At 39.6% G+C, this 15,967-nt stretch overlaps 1 protein-coding gene across 6 annotated transcripts in view; it reads left to right on the forward strand.

Moving 5' to 3' along the window:
- RAB27B (RAB27B, member RAS oncogene family) overlaps window positions 1-15,967 on the forward strand; it is a 157,973-nt gene that overhangs the window by 120,240 nt on the left and 21,766 nt on the right. For 2 of the 6 annotated variants that reach the window (XM_070275671.1, XM_023647829.2), the window contains one exon: window positions 15,088-15,160. The exons of 3 other annotated variants lie outside the window; for them this stretch is intronic. In XM_070275671.1, coding sequence (XP_070131772.1) covers window positions 15,135-15,160 — 26 coding nt within the window. In that variant the 5' untranslated portion in view covers window positions 15,088-15,134. Of the gene's footprint in view, window positions 1-9,739; window positions 10,052-15,087; window positions 15,161-15,967 lie in introns of those variants that run through there. One more of the 6 variants, XM_014727868.3, reaches the window with a different exon arrangement.

Below are 15,967 nucleotides of genomic sequence, written 5' to 3' on the forward strand. Positions count from 1 at the left end.
TTCAGATAAATACAGGTTGACCAGCCACGGAGTCCTTATTGCAGTCATGATTGAGGTTTAGTGCAGAAAATGAGAAAGGAGAAATGTTATTAATGAGTATTTGCAATTGCAACACTAGTTACAAAGAAATGCAGAGATTGCAAAGAAATTGTGGCCAATAGTGCTTTATGCTGAGACCGTCTCCACCTCCTCAGTGTCCCCATCGGCTAAGTGGTAAACCAGGTACTTCACATCTACTGTATGACTGCGTTTACACAGGAGGCATCTGAGACCCCCAGGTTCAGTAAGTTGCTCAAGCCACATAGCTAGTAACTAGAGGAGCTGGGATTCAAACCATGTCTGACCCCAAAGTCTTGCCAGGGTCGCATCCCGATCTGACCTAATTTTGAGATTCCACCTTCCTTAATACTATTCAGAAACTCCTATTTTTAATTTGGAAAAGGATTCAGAACAGCTGTTTCTGTTTCTGAACAAATGACTCTCTCAGCTAAAATGCCTTCTGGAGAGAACCAGCCAAGAGAAATCAAACGGGTGAAAGTCCTTGGGTCTCAGGGTTCTTTCATCTCTGTGAAGCCTTTACCCGGTAGTTCTGGAGTTTGTGTTTGTTGGTTCACCTGCCTTGGATCACCTGAGCGTGAAGAGCTTATGAAAAAAGACTTGAACAGACATAAGTATGAGTTGTCATTTAGGGGGAGGGGAAGCAGTGTCTTTTGCTAATAAACCTTATCTTTCTGCTCAAATTGTGTCTATATCGTATCCATGTCTTGATGTGTGACTAAATGAAGGAACTGAATTAAAATACTAGGGGAGATATCTTGTTCCTGCACATGCCAAATATTTTTTTCTCTTCCTTTATGGATGTGTTTTATGAAATGCGTGATGTAAAGACAGACCACAAAACCTTCTAGTTTCTGCTGCAGAGAACACAGTGTGAGTATCTGTTTCAAGGCCATTTCCTGATAATGATATCTTCCAGTAAATTTGAGGCATAGACTCAGGGAGGAGAGAAGAAACTGAATTCTATTCCTGGCTTAGTTGCTTTCATCTGTCTCTATATTTACAGCACTTATGAAAGCCTCTTGCATATATGTAGTTGATGTTCAGTAAATGTTTGTTGGACTATCTTGACACTGTCTTTTAAAACTGAGGATATATACTGCATTCTGGGTAGTTTGGCAATATGGGGATATCAGTGGGGCTGTATCTGAAAGCACAGATATCATGGAATCTCAGACCATAGAGCTGCAAGGGGATCTTAAATTCGTTTTTTTTTTTTCTGGTGAGGAAGATTACACCTGAGCTAACATCTGTTGCCAATGAGGAAGATTGTCCCTGAGCTAACATCTGTGCCAGTCTTCCTCTATTTTGTATGTGGGATGCTGCCACAGCATGGCTTGATGAGCAGTGCATAGGTCCGTGCCCGGCATCTGAACCTGTGAAGCCCGGGCAGCTGAAGTGGAACACATGAGCCCGACCTCCACGCCACCTGGCTGGCCCCTTAAATTCTTCTAATTTTGATAATTTCAATCCACTAGAAGCATCTTTAAAAGATCAACTAAACTTGAAATCTTAATATTCAGCAAAAAGTAGCTGAGAAAGCACTCTTTAAGGTCCAATGAGTTTCAGAGAGAGCTTGATGCCTAGTGGTCTATGGCAAGTGTGGACTTGCGAAAAAAAAAAAAAAAAAGACATCCATGAAACCACAATTCGAGTGATTCCAGTAGTTTGGAATTCAGTTTTGGCCCAGAATCCAAAGGATAGTGCTGTGACAGCAACAAAGAAATTCTAAGTATAGTTTTCTCTAAAGACCATGAAAGAAGAAAAAAAATGAAAACCAGATCAACTTGTTACCACACAAAATTGGGATTTCCTTGCCTGCCACACATTAAAAAAGCCAATTATTACAGCATCAGCTTTTGGAAAAAGAAGTCAGCTTTATTGCTAGATCGATCTGCAAGGAGATGGGGGCATATGCTCTCAGATCGGTCTCCCTGACTCAGGGCTTGGGGCAAAATTTATGGGATGAAGGGCAGGGCGGTCTACAGTGTGGAGATAGATGATTGGTGGTAAGGAGAGGTGAGGTCATTGATGATCTTCGCAAGCGGAGTCAAGCTTCATGCCTCTTCATAGGACACATGTTCACAAAATGGCGATATTACTGAGATCTGAGGGTAGAGTTTTTAGCTCCTTGACATCAAAAAGATCATTTATCGAGGATTTGTGCAGGCCCAGTTGATGGGTTGGTGGTCTCAGCTGGCCTGAATTAGGCAAAGAGTGTCAGTTCCTGAAAAACCACTCTTAATTACTCTGTTGATGTGATGGGGTCAGGTGAACTGGTCGGGCGGGGGGGGGGGGGGGCTGCGGTTAGGTTGCAAACTTCTTAATGTTTTATGAATTCTCTTAGTGTTTTGTTAATTCTATGAATTGTTTGCAGCTTCTTGTTCTTTTTCACAAGTGTCACAGCCATGTGTGCTTTACCGTACAGGGGCTTCTCTTTGTGTGTATTACTGTTAGTACACCTTCTTTTGGTTGAAGGACTGCCTTTGTAAGCTGACAATGACAGATAGCTCTTGTTGGGAGATTACAAAGTTCCCCTTCGTCCAGCTCAGGCCTTTCATTATCTCACTTCTAACATTTTCACCTCACTTCTTCCTCTCTCTTCAGACCACTTGCATTTGAATATTTTGGTAGCTTTTTGCCTGTGGCTTCTTTTACATCTGGAGTCCAGTAATGAGATTGTGTCTTCAGAAATTCTAGCTGAACAATTTGGTATTTCTCCTTTACTCCTCACTATTTTCTTGCATCTTATTTCAACACATAGCTTTAGACTTAGTATATTAGCAAATGCAGATTATTATAGATTCAGTTAAATGCCACCAGTAAAGGGCAGAGTGGTTTTCCCAAGTTAATTATTTACAATAGCCTGTAGAATCTGAAGAGCTCAACAAATGTGGGCTGAGACCAGTTACTCTATTTAGAATGTGTTATGACATCTTCAGGGCCAGCTAGGAACAAAATAGTGAGGGAGGGGAGAGAGGGGCTTGACTTTGGACCCCCTCCCTTTTTTTAGTGTCCCTCTATCTGCCCATTGACTTTATTCTAAGTTTCTTCTCTACTTTCCCATTCAGGAATTTTATTAATACAAATATGCCCTGTTATAATCTTTACCTCTTTTTCATTGTCCATTCAAGAAAATATGTTGTGTCTCTTTTTACCAGGCAATCTGATAATCAAAAACTTGTCTTGGAAGAAAGTTTAGGTGACTGTGGGAGGTGATGAGTTTAATGAGTTAACCTAATCAACACTAATGAGTGAACTAGTTAACATATTACCTCCTTGGTGACTCTTATCCTAATGCAGTTAACATTGCTTCTTTCCACTAGGCCTGTTAGGAATGTCTATTCATGAGGATTTCATGGGGATTTCTGGCACTGTGGCTGGTCAGATGCTGGGGTCCCGGAAGGTCTTTCAGAACACCTCAAAAAAGCTGTCTACAGGGGCTGGCCCTGTGGCATAGTAGTTAAGTGGGGTGCACTCTGCTTTGGCAGCCCAGGTTCCCACGTTAGGATCCTGGACTTAGACCTACATTTGTCAAGCCATGCTGTGGCAACAACCCACATGCAAAATAGAGGAAGATTGGCACAGATGTTAGCTTAGAGTGAATCTTCTTCACCAAAAAAAAAAAAGAGAAAAAAAAAAGCTGTCTATAGAGGCCATTTAAAGAACTATTATGGAAAAAGTAATAGAAAACACAAACACAGGAGATTTTCTAGTAGCTTGCCTTTGTTACACATGGAGGAAGATTAACCATAACCTTTATTTCAAAAATATGCGGAGGTTGAAAACTAAAGTAGATGAATTAAGTAAAAAATTTCCTAATCCTCCATAATATCTCTATAATATTGGTTGTGAGAATTCAACATAGCAGTTTTTCCACAGACAGACCTGCCTCCGGAGTCTAATCTCTTACTGAGCAATTAATTTATCTTTTCTCCAAGAATCAAGTCCAAAGTGAGAACAGTGGCTCAGTAGCAATCTTCATCCTCCAGTTTACATATAATGTTAGTTTTCTGCATTCTGTGGTGATAATGTTTTCTTGAATTTTCCTTAAACACTAGCCATTTTTATACATTTAAAATATGATTCTTGCTTTTACTTCAAATACAGGTTATTTTTATTATGTATCCTCAAAAGTTGATGTCCAAGATAATGGGCCGTTATCTTGCTCCATTAAAAGCCATACATATGGGATGGCAGAAATGAGGGTTTGAGCCAATGATTCTCTTGCATGACATTTGAGATATTGTGACTTATAAGAAACATACATATTTAGTCATTCAGATGACCAAAATACATTTCTCATGTATGTTTGGTCTTCATCCACAGTTCCTGGCTCATCTCCCAAAAGTCTTGGAATTTCCTAAGTGATAAGAGCAGTGGGAGCATCTATTGGTATCATATTTGGTCTCTTGTCCTTAGTTCCTAAAAACTCTTCAAAGCCATAAAAGTGAAACAGGTGTTTTGTTTTTGATAACAAGCCCCCTTCCAGCACAACTGAGTTTATGTTAATGAGGTGACTTTTGGAAAGCACCTGCGGATGGGGCTGGTTGTTAGGAGAACCAACCATGAACAGAGGGTTGGAACTTTCAGCCCCACCCCCTGATTTCCAGGGAGGGGCGAGGAGCTGGAGGTTGAATCAATCACTCATGGCCAATAAGTTAATCAATCACACCTGGTTGGGGAACCAGACAACTTCCACCTGCCACCATGCCGGCCAAGCTCCATGAGGACAGAAGCTCCTTTGTTTGGGACCTCACCTTACGTATCTCTTCATCTAGCAATTGATTCATATCCTTTAATATCCTTTGTAATAAATTGGTAATCTAGTGAGTAAACAGGTTTCCTGAGTGCTGTGAGCCCTTCTAGCAAATTAATCAAACCCAAGGATAGGGTCATAGGAACCTCTGATTTATAGCCAGGTGGTCAGAAGTACAGGTACCAACCTGGACTTGCGATTAGAGTCTGAAGTGGAGGGCGGTCTTATGGACTGAGCCCTCTACCTGTGGAATATGATGCTATCTCCAGGTAAGTAGCATCAGAATTGAGTTGAATTCTCAGACACCCTGCTGGTGTCCAAGAATTGCTTGTTGGTGTGGGGAAGACTTCCAACACACATGTTGAGATTGGGTCCAGGAACCCAAAAGAGATTCCCTCTTCAGTAATCTTACCCCGGAGCACTGAAATAAGACCCTTTCCAGCACCTCATCAAAATCCCCCATCACCTGTTTTTACTCAACATGGTTTTGAAAACCAAGAAAGCAGAAGTAGGTATTAAGTCCTTTACTGTCTTAAAAACAGCTAGTAATAAAGTTGGAAACTGTACACTCACCCATCAGTGTCCTTTAATTCTATAGTTTCATACTTGTGAGTTTTAGTTTTTTGTCTTTTGCTTTTTTCAACCTCTAAGCTAACTTGGATGGTAAAGATATTTTTCTTATATAGATTATTCAGGGTTTTTCAGTGTACAACCTCAAGTTCCCCAAGACCAGTAGGCTTTATTATAGAACCACACTAAATTAGATCTAACAGAGCATATATTTAAGTGTGTCCAGAAAATATTTGTGGAGCATCTATTTGGAGCTAGGCCCCAAAGTGAACGAAGCATGCACAGATTCTGCCCTCCCAGAGCTTGAATTCTAGAGGTGAAAGCAAGTGATAATAAATAAGAAGACAGACATCAGCTGGGGAGAGGAGCTATACAAAAAATTAAAATAGGGTGAAGCCGCAGAAAGTGAATGGGAGCCTTCTTTAGATTTGGGGGCCCTACAAGATCTCCCTGATGATGAAACATTTAAACGGAGAACTGAATGATAGTAAGGCGACAGCTTGTGAAAATAGGGGAGGAGGAAAGGTGATCGGCAGAGGGAACAGCCAGTGCAGAGGCCAAAAGACAGGACGAAAGGTGGTTCTTCAAAGAATCGAGAACAGTCAGTCAGGTTATGTGGACTTTGTGGGGCAGAAGATAAAAAGAAAACTTTGGGTTTTCTTTGCAGTTTGATGGAATGCCACTGGAAAATATTAAGCAGAATCGAGATGTGGTCTGACCTGCATTTTTAAAAGACAGTTCTGCTTGTTCTGTGGAGACTGGTTGGGAGAAGGCAAAACTGGAGGCAGGAATCCTAGTTAGGAGGCTCAGCAGTGTCCATAGGGTTTGTTCAGATTAGGACCCGTCTGAGAGGGAAAGTGGATGCTGTGAAGAGCATAGGAGGCGCAAACTGGGCAGGGGGTGGGCATTCCAGAGCACGTGGTTGCTGCAGCTATTACAGTTGTCTTGGGAGGGTAGCCGAACACCTTATGCTATTTCACTGAATCCCCACAATAGACTCTGGCCAGTGCATAGTAGGGGCCCAGTAAAGGTTTGTTGGGCGAGTGAATGAGTAAAGGAGTGGATGTGGGGGATTTCTCTCTGGCGGAGATTAGTGTTCTTGCTTTAGAAAAGTTGCTGTGCTGTACCTATATTGTAAAGTCTAATTTTAATTATAAAATCCACACTCTTTCTTCAATATCTTACCTAAAACTTCATTATTGTTGTTTTTTAGATGTTTCTAAACCATCTCACATGTATTTCCATATTCTTCTTTCGTTTCCTCCTCTCTCCTGAGTTTAGTGTTCTACATACAGAGGTTCTGTAAATGTGTTTACTGTACTATTTTCATCAAAGGCAGGATTTGGAGAGGCCGTTGACGGTAAAGAGTCCTCAGGCAACTTTTTGATCTTTCCTTTAAAACACCCTGTGCCAAACGTAATGCCCTGCCTCCTAAGGCCTCCACCCAGGCAATCCATCAGGGCTCATTTAACAAGGCTGAGGGTATGCGGTGCCCTACTGTTCCTCCGACTCCTTTTATGAAGGCTCCTCCCGCTGTCCTCTTCCGCCCATCCGGGAAATTAGTACCCCCTTACTCCCAGGTCAAGCGATCTAGGAATCGTTTCCCAAGTACTTCCTCCCCCCCATCACTGCCCTCACACTTTACAGGTAGAGCAGCCTTTGCGTGTTGCATAACTTGCACCAAATTCTCGACAAAAAAGATGATCTCAGTCTCCTACTTTGAATTATGGGCATAGAAAAAATCCAAATTCATGTATTTTATAAAACTTATATGGTAAATTGTTTATATTTCTGGCTTACTCCAAAAACATTCAGAACAGACCTATCTTCTGACAAGAACAGTTTCGATAGAAGATTGGCTTTTATGGAGTGTATGCACAGGCCTAATGATCCATGCTTGATGTGCCTCCACGCGTGTGTGGATGTGTGTGTATGCATGAGCGTGTGCATGTGTGAGTGTGCATGAGTGTGTGTATGAGTTCATGCATGCATATGTGCTATTCTGACACTGCTGATCCTTTGCAATTAATACCTGATATAACCCAGTCAATGCCGTTATGCTGGAGGAAAAAATGTTCCAACTGGCGTTCTTATACTCATTCCTCATATTTTATCCAACTTATTTTTATTGCTTAAGAAAATATAAACCTATCTACCATGAAATATAGTATGTCCTTTGGTGACATTTGTAATGATTCAACAGGACACCTTACCTACAGTTGGGTTTATAAAACTGGTTTCTGCTTTAGAGCCCAGGGAAAGTCAGCTCTTTCAGATGATGTTGGAAGATTTAAAGGTGTGTAATATCATAGTCCCACCCTTTGCTTAATTAGAAGACAATGGACTTAATATTACCCTCTGTTTGCCATTGCGTAACATGAACTGGAAGACTGACTGCTTCGTAACATTATCAGAGAAGAGCAGAACCAAATTTATTCTGAAATGCAACCCCCTAATAATCACATACAATGGCAAATTCACCTTAATGTATGCAAAAGAAATACATAGACAGAATGAATGTGAAACTTCTTTCTTATTCTATGTAACTAGAATTTATATTTCTGAAATTTAACATGCAAGCATTTAGCTTTCATAATTTGGCCTCTTATTGTGATAATAATACCTACCAAAATGTGCTCAGATTCCAGCAGGAAAACCTTTTGCTTAGTTATAAGGAACCCCTCGCTTGCAGTTAAGGTCGCTGGAACCTTAGGAAATAAGACAGTGAAAGAAAGATATCTGGATTTTCCTTTTAAAAAGTTGATGGAAATGATAAAGGAGGAGTATTCTTTGATGTTGGGGAAATGGATGGATTCCGAGGAATTTCTTAGAGACACAGACCTTCTGTAAACGGGGAAGCGTCAGATGCAGCAAATGTAGTCTTTGTGTCAGCTTACTGTGAATTTTTTCTCCCAAAATGTTAACATTTACTTTCAGTATTTTGACTTATTGTAGTAAATTACGATATTTGTCTTTTTGTTCAAAAATACCAGAAAGTAAAATGTGAATCTTTAGTGGAAAATGGAATCATGTTTTTCCTTGGGCAAGAGTGGACTTCAGGCGGGCAATGTTGCCGAGATGAGATATAATATAACCTCTTCTCTGTTCTTGCAGCATGCCACAAGCTTTCCCTCAATTTAGGTCAACTCTGGAAAATACGGGCAAAGCTCATTTCATAAGGCCTGTCTTACAACAAATCTTAGTTTATAAAAACTCCAACTCTTGGCATTTATTTCTTTGCTGAAGTCATGATTCTTTCTCAGTGAGCATAGTCGCTGTGGATATGAACAGTTAAGACAGTATGTTTCCACATGGAAGTCCCTGTCTCAGTTTGAGGCAAAGTTGGACAAAAGCATAATGCAAAGTTCTGAGTAGCACCCCTTTTTTTTTTATTAAGGTTATGAAAGTTAACATCCTTGTGAAATTACAGCTGTACATCATTATTAGTCATGTTGTGGGTACACCACTTCACCCCTAGTGCCCTTCCCCCACCCCCCTTTCCCCTGGCAACCACCGATCAGTTCTCTTTGTCCATATGTTAACTACCACCTATGAGTGGAGTCATACAGAGTTCGTCTTTCTCTGTCTGGCTTATTTCACTCAACATAATGTTGAGTAGCACCCTTTTGATAAGTGTAATTTCAGTAAGCACTCACACTTTTGAATATTTCATGACTTTTCTCAACCCTAAATTATTACTAACCAAAAAATGTTCACCAACTCTAAAGTTAAAGAATATTGTAGGACAGAGAGCTGTATTGCCGTGTCAGGACTCTCTCCATTGTCAGAAACTTAGGCTCAGAGCAGGCACTAAGAAGCTGCTTTCTGCTGTCTTCTGGTTAGACTTTAAAATACACCAAACAGCAGGGAAAGGTGGGCATAATTATAAATGTCTTCCTGCTAATGATAACTTTTCTTTTCTCACCAATAACAGTTGGGGGCGAAAGTTGTCAAAGACAAAATTATAAATATTTTATACTGGAAAATGCTAGGTGACTTTAAGACATGGTCAGTTGATTAGGTCACTGCCAAGAAGTAAACAATAGACCCATTAAAGCTGTAATTAGTCATTGTTGACATCTTGTATTTTTAATCAGAGCTCCAGCAGGGGATAAAGTGGCTGAAATAATCTAGTGCTTTGTTAAGTAGAAGTAAAACTACCCTTTATAAATTTAACCATGCCTTTTCCTTGGGATTTCTACACCTCCTTTGTTCTACACCTCATTTGTCACCACCAAATGAGAAATTTGGTGACTTCATTTTAGGCTATAAAATATCCTATGTTAGTTGATTATTTTGTTTTTGGTACATTGTGTCATTGTATTTTTTTCTGGTTCCCTATTTCTTGGCAAGTCAAGTGTGGAGGGGAATTCGTGGTGACTGAATGCATTGAATCAGGTATTTTACAGACTTCCAACTGTGGAGAAAGACCTGAAGATAAGAAGTTAAATAACTTGCCCATGGCCACGTGGTTGGTAAATGGCTAAAACTGAACTTATAAACCCAGGACTGTGGACTCCAACGTCTTACCATTACACCACAGTCAGCACTTGATCTTGCAGATCCAAGCTCATCAGCCAAGGCCCCCTCAGAATGCTTCTGCTTCCATCTAAGCCAAGTTTCCTGCAGTCAGTGACACTGGGCGCCCATTCTGCCTCCAGACCAGTGAGTGCTCCCCTCATCCAGTCCCTCTCTCTCCCCTTTCTCCATCAAGCTCCAGCACTCCTCTCACCTCCTCTATGAAGCCCTCCTGATTATTTCTGCTCCCACCTACACCTCCGTTTATGAGTTTTTCTCTCTCCTCTGAACACCTGTCAGACTTAGAGCCTTAAATTTTTTGGTGTAGACCTCATTTCAAATAACTTGTGAGATGAAGGGACTTAACATTTGTCTATTTTCTCCCCAACCACATAAGGGTTAAGAACCACATATAATAGCCTTCTTTATTTTCTATTCAGCCTCAAACCTTATGTATTGTAGAAATAAAATTCCAATTTAGAAATTTCAATTAACATAAGCACCTACATCATGTCGAAAGAACCCTTGTGAGACAAATAAGCACTTTCTTTGGACTAACTCCATTCTTTGTAGATATAATCTCTCTTCTCCAGCATTTATTAAGCTCATAAAATGCTTCTGGTTAAATATCAGCAAAACAATGACCAACCAACATTCTTTTCCTAAAGAGGTCTTGGATTTTTTTATCGTTCTTATTCTATGAATTACCTAGAATTATGTTTAAGTGAGAAAATTGTAATCACGTGGCACTCATCTTATTTTCATGGATATTTGCCTGTGAACTCATAGATGCTGTCTAATTTGGCTTCCTCACAGGGAGGCAGACTTTGTGGGGAGATATTTTGGTTAGAAACCCTTTCTCAGATAGTGAAGCAGAGCAGTCAGAGTTTGGCATGACTTCCTCAAAGCAGCAGCCAACTGGAAAATGAACCCAGTTTGCAAGATTATGAGGCCAATGTCTGAAAACTTAGTAAAACATCTTATTAAATGAACATCTATAACTTAACACCATATCTTTTTCCATGGGGAGACGTTGCTTAGGAGTAGAAGATTCAATTTACAGATATACACTTAACGTCCTTTCATGTATCAAATACCTCTACGGAGAAAAGAGATGGATTGACCGACATCGTAGAGGATGGCATGCTCTTCTCATGATGAGGGATAGGAACAGTCGAGATACTGGTGCTGGTGCTGCTTGGCCTTTTGAGGCAGTGCCTATGGTGGGAAAAGAACCATTTTCCCAACTAGCCACTGTCTTAGGAAAAGATATGTCTTCATCAATGTGGTCCACTCTTCTCTCCTATTACCTTTAGTGTGAGATTGAGGTTACCTCCTGCTGTTCAAACTAGGAATCATCCATCGGCAGTGGGGAGTCTCTGGGCTAAGAGGTGGGGCAGTGGTTCTGAAACTTGGCTGCACATTGAAATCATCTAGAGAGCAATGAAAAAAATATTAATGCTTTTATCTCATCATCAGGATTCAGATTTACTTGGTTTGGCATATGGCCTGGGCATCAGGTAATTTTAAAAGCAGCCAAGTTTGAGAACCGCTAAGTTGGAAAACCCATTTTCTGGTCTTGCTGATTGATCTTAGGGAGGTGTTGGCCTCTTTGTGTATACTTACTAATCTCCTTTATTGCATCACAAGAATTTCCAGCCTGAAAGAGATATAAGATGTCAAAGATGCTTTCAATATAAAGCTTTGCATAATTTCAAGGAATTTAACTTTTACTTTTCTTGCTTCCAGCTGAAGTCTTGGCTAAAAGGACCTAGGAAAGTGTAAAAAAAAAGGTATAACTCCTTTATAAATAGTAAGTCATGCAGCCCACTTATGAAGACAAGTGGAATAGCTTTTCAGGTCAAATACTAAATCTTTCAAAAAATTCTTGTAGCTTAATTTGTTGAATCCAAACATTTGTGCAACATGTTCAGTGCATGTAGTATATGTGTTTAGAGTGAGTAAAATAATGTTTTGGGGCTACTAATTTTCAGGGAAACAAAATTTAGAATATGTGAAGGAACAAAATTCTATGTAGTTGATAAAGTGTTTTAAGGGCATTGTAATAATGCGTCTCAGCAAAAGAAGGAATCCACTGCTGTATGCCAAGCTTTGCTGATCACAATCAGCAAGAGGAAATTGCTCTAAACTGTAACAGGATGGAACTAGATAAACTGACTCCTTTCTTGATCAATGGGTTTGTCTATACTAGAATGAGTTGCTGAAGGGGGTTACAGAGTCTCGACCTTCAGGAATAGTTTCCTATAGATGTGTGTCAAGGTAAAGAATGATGATGGGAAAAAATGGCTCCCAAACCTGGCTGCTCTTCTGTTGTCGTTTAGTGGGATGTTTCAACTCCAGGTTCTGGGATCTGCCTGGAGGGATTCTGGCTTAGCCTTTCTGGAGAGGCTCTAGAGTTTGTCTTTGTAAACCTCCCAGGGAATATTGACCATCAGTCAGGGTGGGGACCCACTGGATTGTGTGTGCACTCAAGTTACATTCCAGAGTTGTTTCACAGGGTCCTGATAACCAAGCGGCCCTGCTGTTTCTCAGTGATTTTCCATTACTCGGTCCTGATTGGTGAGCACATTTGCTCAGTAGGTGGGCTATCAGGACCCTATCAAATATTGAATAGTCTTTAAATAAGACATTATTTTATTTGTGAGAATTAGGCTCATAGAGTATACTCTACAGGCCCTTTCCGTTAGATTTCAGGAGAGTATCATTATTTGAATACACATGACACTTATGAATAAGTGGCTTCATTATAAACAGGGATTAATTAACACCTACCTAGTGGAGCTAGGTCAAATCAATTACTTTTAAAATAAAATATAATATTCTTAGCTTGTTGGGTTTTTAAAATAATAACTTTATTATTTTTTTTCTCCCCAAAACCTCAGTACATAGTTGTATATCTAGTTCTAAGTCATTCTAGTTCTTCTATATGGGACACTGCCTCAGCATGGCCTGACGAGCAGTGTGTAGGTCCACACCCAGGATCTGAACTGACAAACCCCAGGCTACTGAAGTGGAGCCTGCGAACTTAACCACTTGGCCATGGGGCCGACCTCCAGCTTTACTGAGATATAATTCATATGCTGTAAAATCCATCCTGTTAAAGTATACAATTCAGTGGTTTTTAGTATATTCACAAAGATGCGCCACCATTACTATATATATCCAGACATTTTCATCACGCCTCCAAGAAAACCTCATATCCACTGGTAGTCACTCCCCATTCCTCCTCTCTACATCCTCTGGCAAACAGTATATTACATTCTGTCTCTATGGGTTTGCCTCCTCTGAACATTTCATGTAAATGGAATCATAAAATATGTAGCCTTTGCTTCTGGCTTCTTTCACTTAGCATAATGTTTTCAGGGTTCATCTGTGTTGTGCCACATGTCAGTCCTTCATTCCTTTATTTGGCTGAGTAATATTCCATTGTATGGGTATGCCACATTTTGTTTATATATTCATCCACTAATAGATGCTTGGGTTGTTTACAGTTTGAGGCTGTTATGAGCATTTTTATATAAGTTTTTGCAGAGATATATGTTTTAATTTCTTTCGGATGTAGACCTAGGAGTATAATTGGTGTGTCTTAGGGTCACTCTATGTTTACCTTTTTAGGAAGTAGCAAACTGTTTTCCAAAGTGGCTGCACCATTTGCGTTCCCACCAGCAATATAGGAGAGCTGCATTTCTCCACAGCTCCCCCAGCACTTGTTATTGTTCATATTTTTATTACAATCATCCTAGTGGATATGAAGTGGTATTTCATTGTGGTTTTGATTTGTACTTTTCTAATGACTAATGCTGTCTTAGCATCTTTTCATGTGCTTATTGGCCATTTATATATCATCTTTGGAGAAATATATCTATTTAAATCCTTCATCCATTTTTTAATTGGGTTATTTGTCTTTTTATTATTGAGTTGTAAGAATTCCTTATATAGTCTAGATTCAAGTCCTTTGTCAGATATGCGATTTGCAAATATTCTCACCCAGTTTGGGGGTTGTATTTTGCCTTGTTTCATTGTGTCTTTTGAAGCATTAAAGTTTTTAATTGTAATGAAATCCATTTATCTATGTTTTCTTTTGTCACTAATTCCTTTGGTATTATATCTAAGAAACTATTTCCCAATCTAAGGTTATAGGTATTTACTCCTATGTTTTCTTCTAAGAGTTTCATAGTTTTAGCTCTTACATTTAGGCCTGTGATCCATTTTCTGTTAATTTTGGTATATGGTGTAAGGCAGGAGTTCAAATTCATTCTTTTGAAAGTGGCTATCCAGTTGCCACTGCACCATTTGTTGAAAAGCCTATTCTTTCCCCATTAAATTGTCTTGGCAACCTTGGCATAATTGACCATAAATGTAAGAATTTATTTCTGGACTCAATTCTATTCCATTGATCTATATGGCTACCCTTAAGCCAATGCCACACTGTATTGATTGCTGTAATTTTGTAATAAGTTTTGAAATTGGGAAATATGAATTCTCCAACTTTGTTATTAGGTCAAGATTATTTTGACTATTCCATTTCCCTAGCATTTTCATGTGAATTTTAGGATCGGCTTATAATTTCTGCCAACAGGCAGCTAGATTTTGGTAGTGATTGAGTTGAATCTGTAATGTTGTTGGGTTGTTTTAAAGATTAAATGTATTCGTCCTTAGTAATTTGTGCTTAGAATGATGCCTAATATATAATAAGGCAATGTAACTGTTGTTAGATAGCATTCTGTTATCATCTGAGTTGTCACAAATACCTTTTCTAATAGTTTGATACTTTTGTTATTTTTGCTACAGTTGTCTGGTGTGCAGCATTTTTGTCTTCATAGTCACAAATTGCTTTCTCTGGTAAAAATAATTATATGTATATGAAAATTCTGTTAATTGGTACATTCTATTAGAATTGCCTGAGCATGATTCTTACCAGTCATAAAATCCTACATGGTAACATTGTAGAGAGGCATCTATGAAGTTTCTAATTTTGAATGTCATGAAGCCTTTAACTTGAGTAATATCTAAAGATGCTCTTATTCCAAGCCATAAAAGTGGCTTAATACACTGTAAATTGGGCTAGAAGCCAACTTTTTCTTTAAATCATCAATGTGAGCTCTAGGCTAATGTGTACATTTAAAGTGAAAGTTCTTCTTTGGTTCACTTGCTCATTACAGAGACATGTCAGCATCCACTGGGCTTCTTTTGGAGATTTTGGAGGGAAATGCCAAAGCCAGGCCTTGAAGTTGAGTAAGTTAATATTAAATGCTTAAAACTATTTTGCAGCAGGAGCCAGCCCAGTCGGGTAGTGGTTCAGTGCACGTGCTCCGTTTTGGCAGCCCAGGGCTCACCGGTTCGGATCCTGGGCACAGACCTACGCACCACTCATCAAGCCATGCCGTGGTGGCATCTCACGTACAAAAAATGGAGGAAGATTGGCATAAATGTTCGCTCAGGGACCATCTTCCTCAAGCAAAAAGAAGAAGATTGGCAACAGATTTTTAACTCAGGGCCAATCTTCCTCACCAAAAAGAAAAACAAAACAAAAACTATTTTGCAGTGGGTCTAGAAATACTGCAAAGGAACAGACAACAAACGCTTCAGGTATGGGCCAGTTCAGTGAAAGACCCTCTCAGGTGTTATCAAGATATCTAAACAATCTTTATTGTGGTAATTGTGTGGCTTTCTTTCAAAAGTGGAATTTGTGAGTTTGAGGTAACTTATACAGGAGGTCTGATATAAAATAGGTATCCTTTCCATGGTGCTATCTTAGCTATAACAATGTCTATTATTTAATGTTGTAAATCCAGAAAAATAAAGGCATATATGTGAAGTGAAATTCTCAACACTCTAGAGTTTTGTATCACTGAGTGTTTTTAATCAAAAAAGCAGAATCCTGAGACTGGCCAGATAGCATAGCAGTTAAGTTCACGTGCTCTGCTTCAGTGGCCTGGGGTCTGCCATGTGGGATCCTGGGCATGGAGCTATGTGCTGCTTATGAAGCCATGCTGTGGCAAGCAACCCACATATAAACTGGAGGAAGATGGGCATGGATGT

The sequence above is a fragment of the Equus caballus genome, chromosome 8 (assembly GCF_041296265.1).
Source record: "Equus caballus isolate H_3958 breed thoroughbred chromosome 8, TB-T2T, whole genome shotgun sequence".
Lineage (NCBI taxonomy): Eukaryota > Metazoa > Chordata > Mammalia > Perissodactyla > Equidae > Equus > Equus caballus.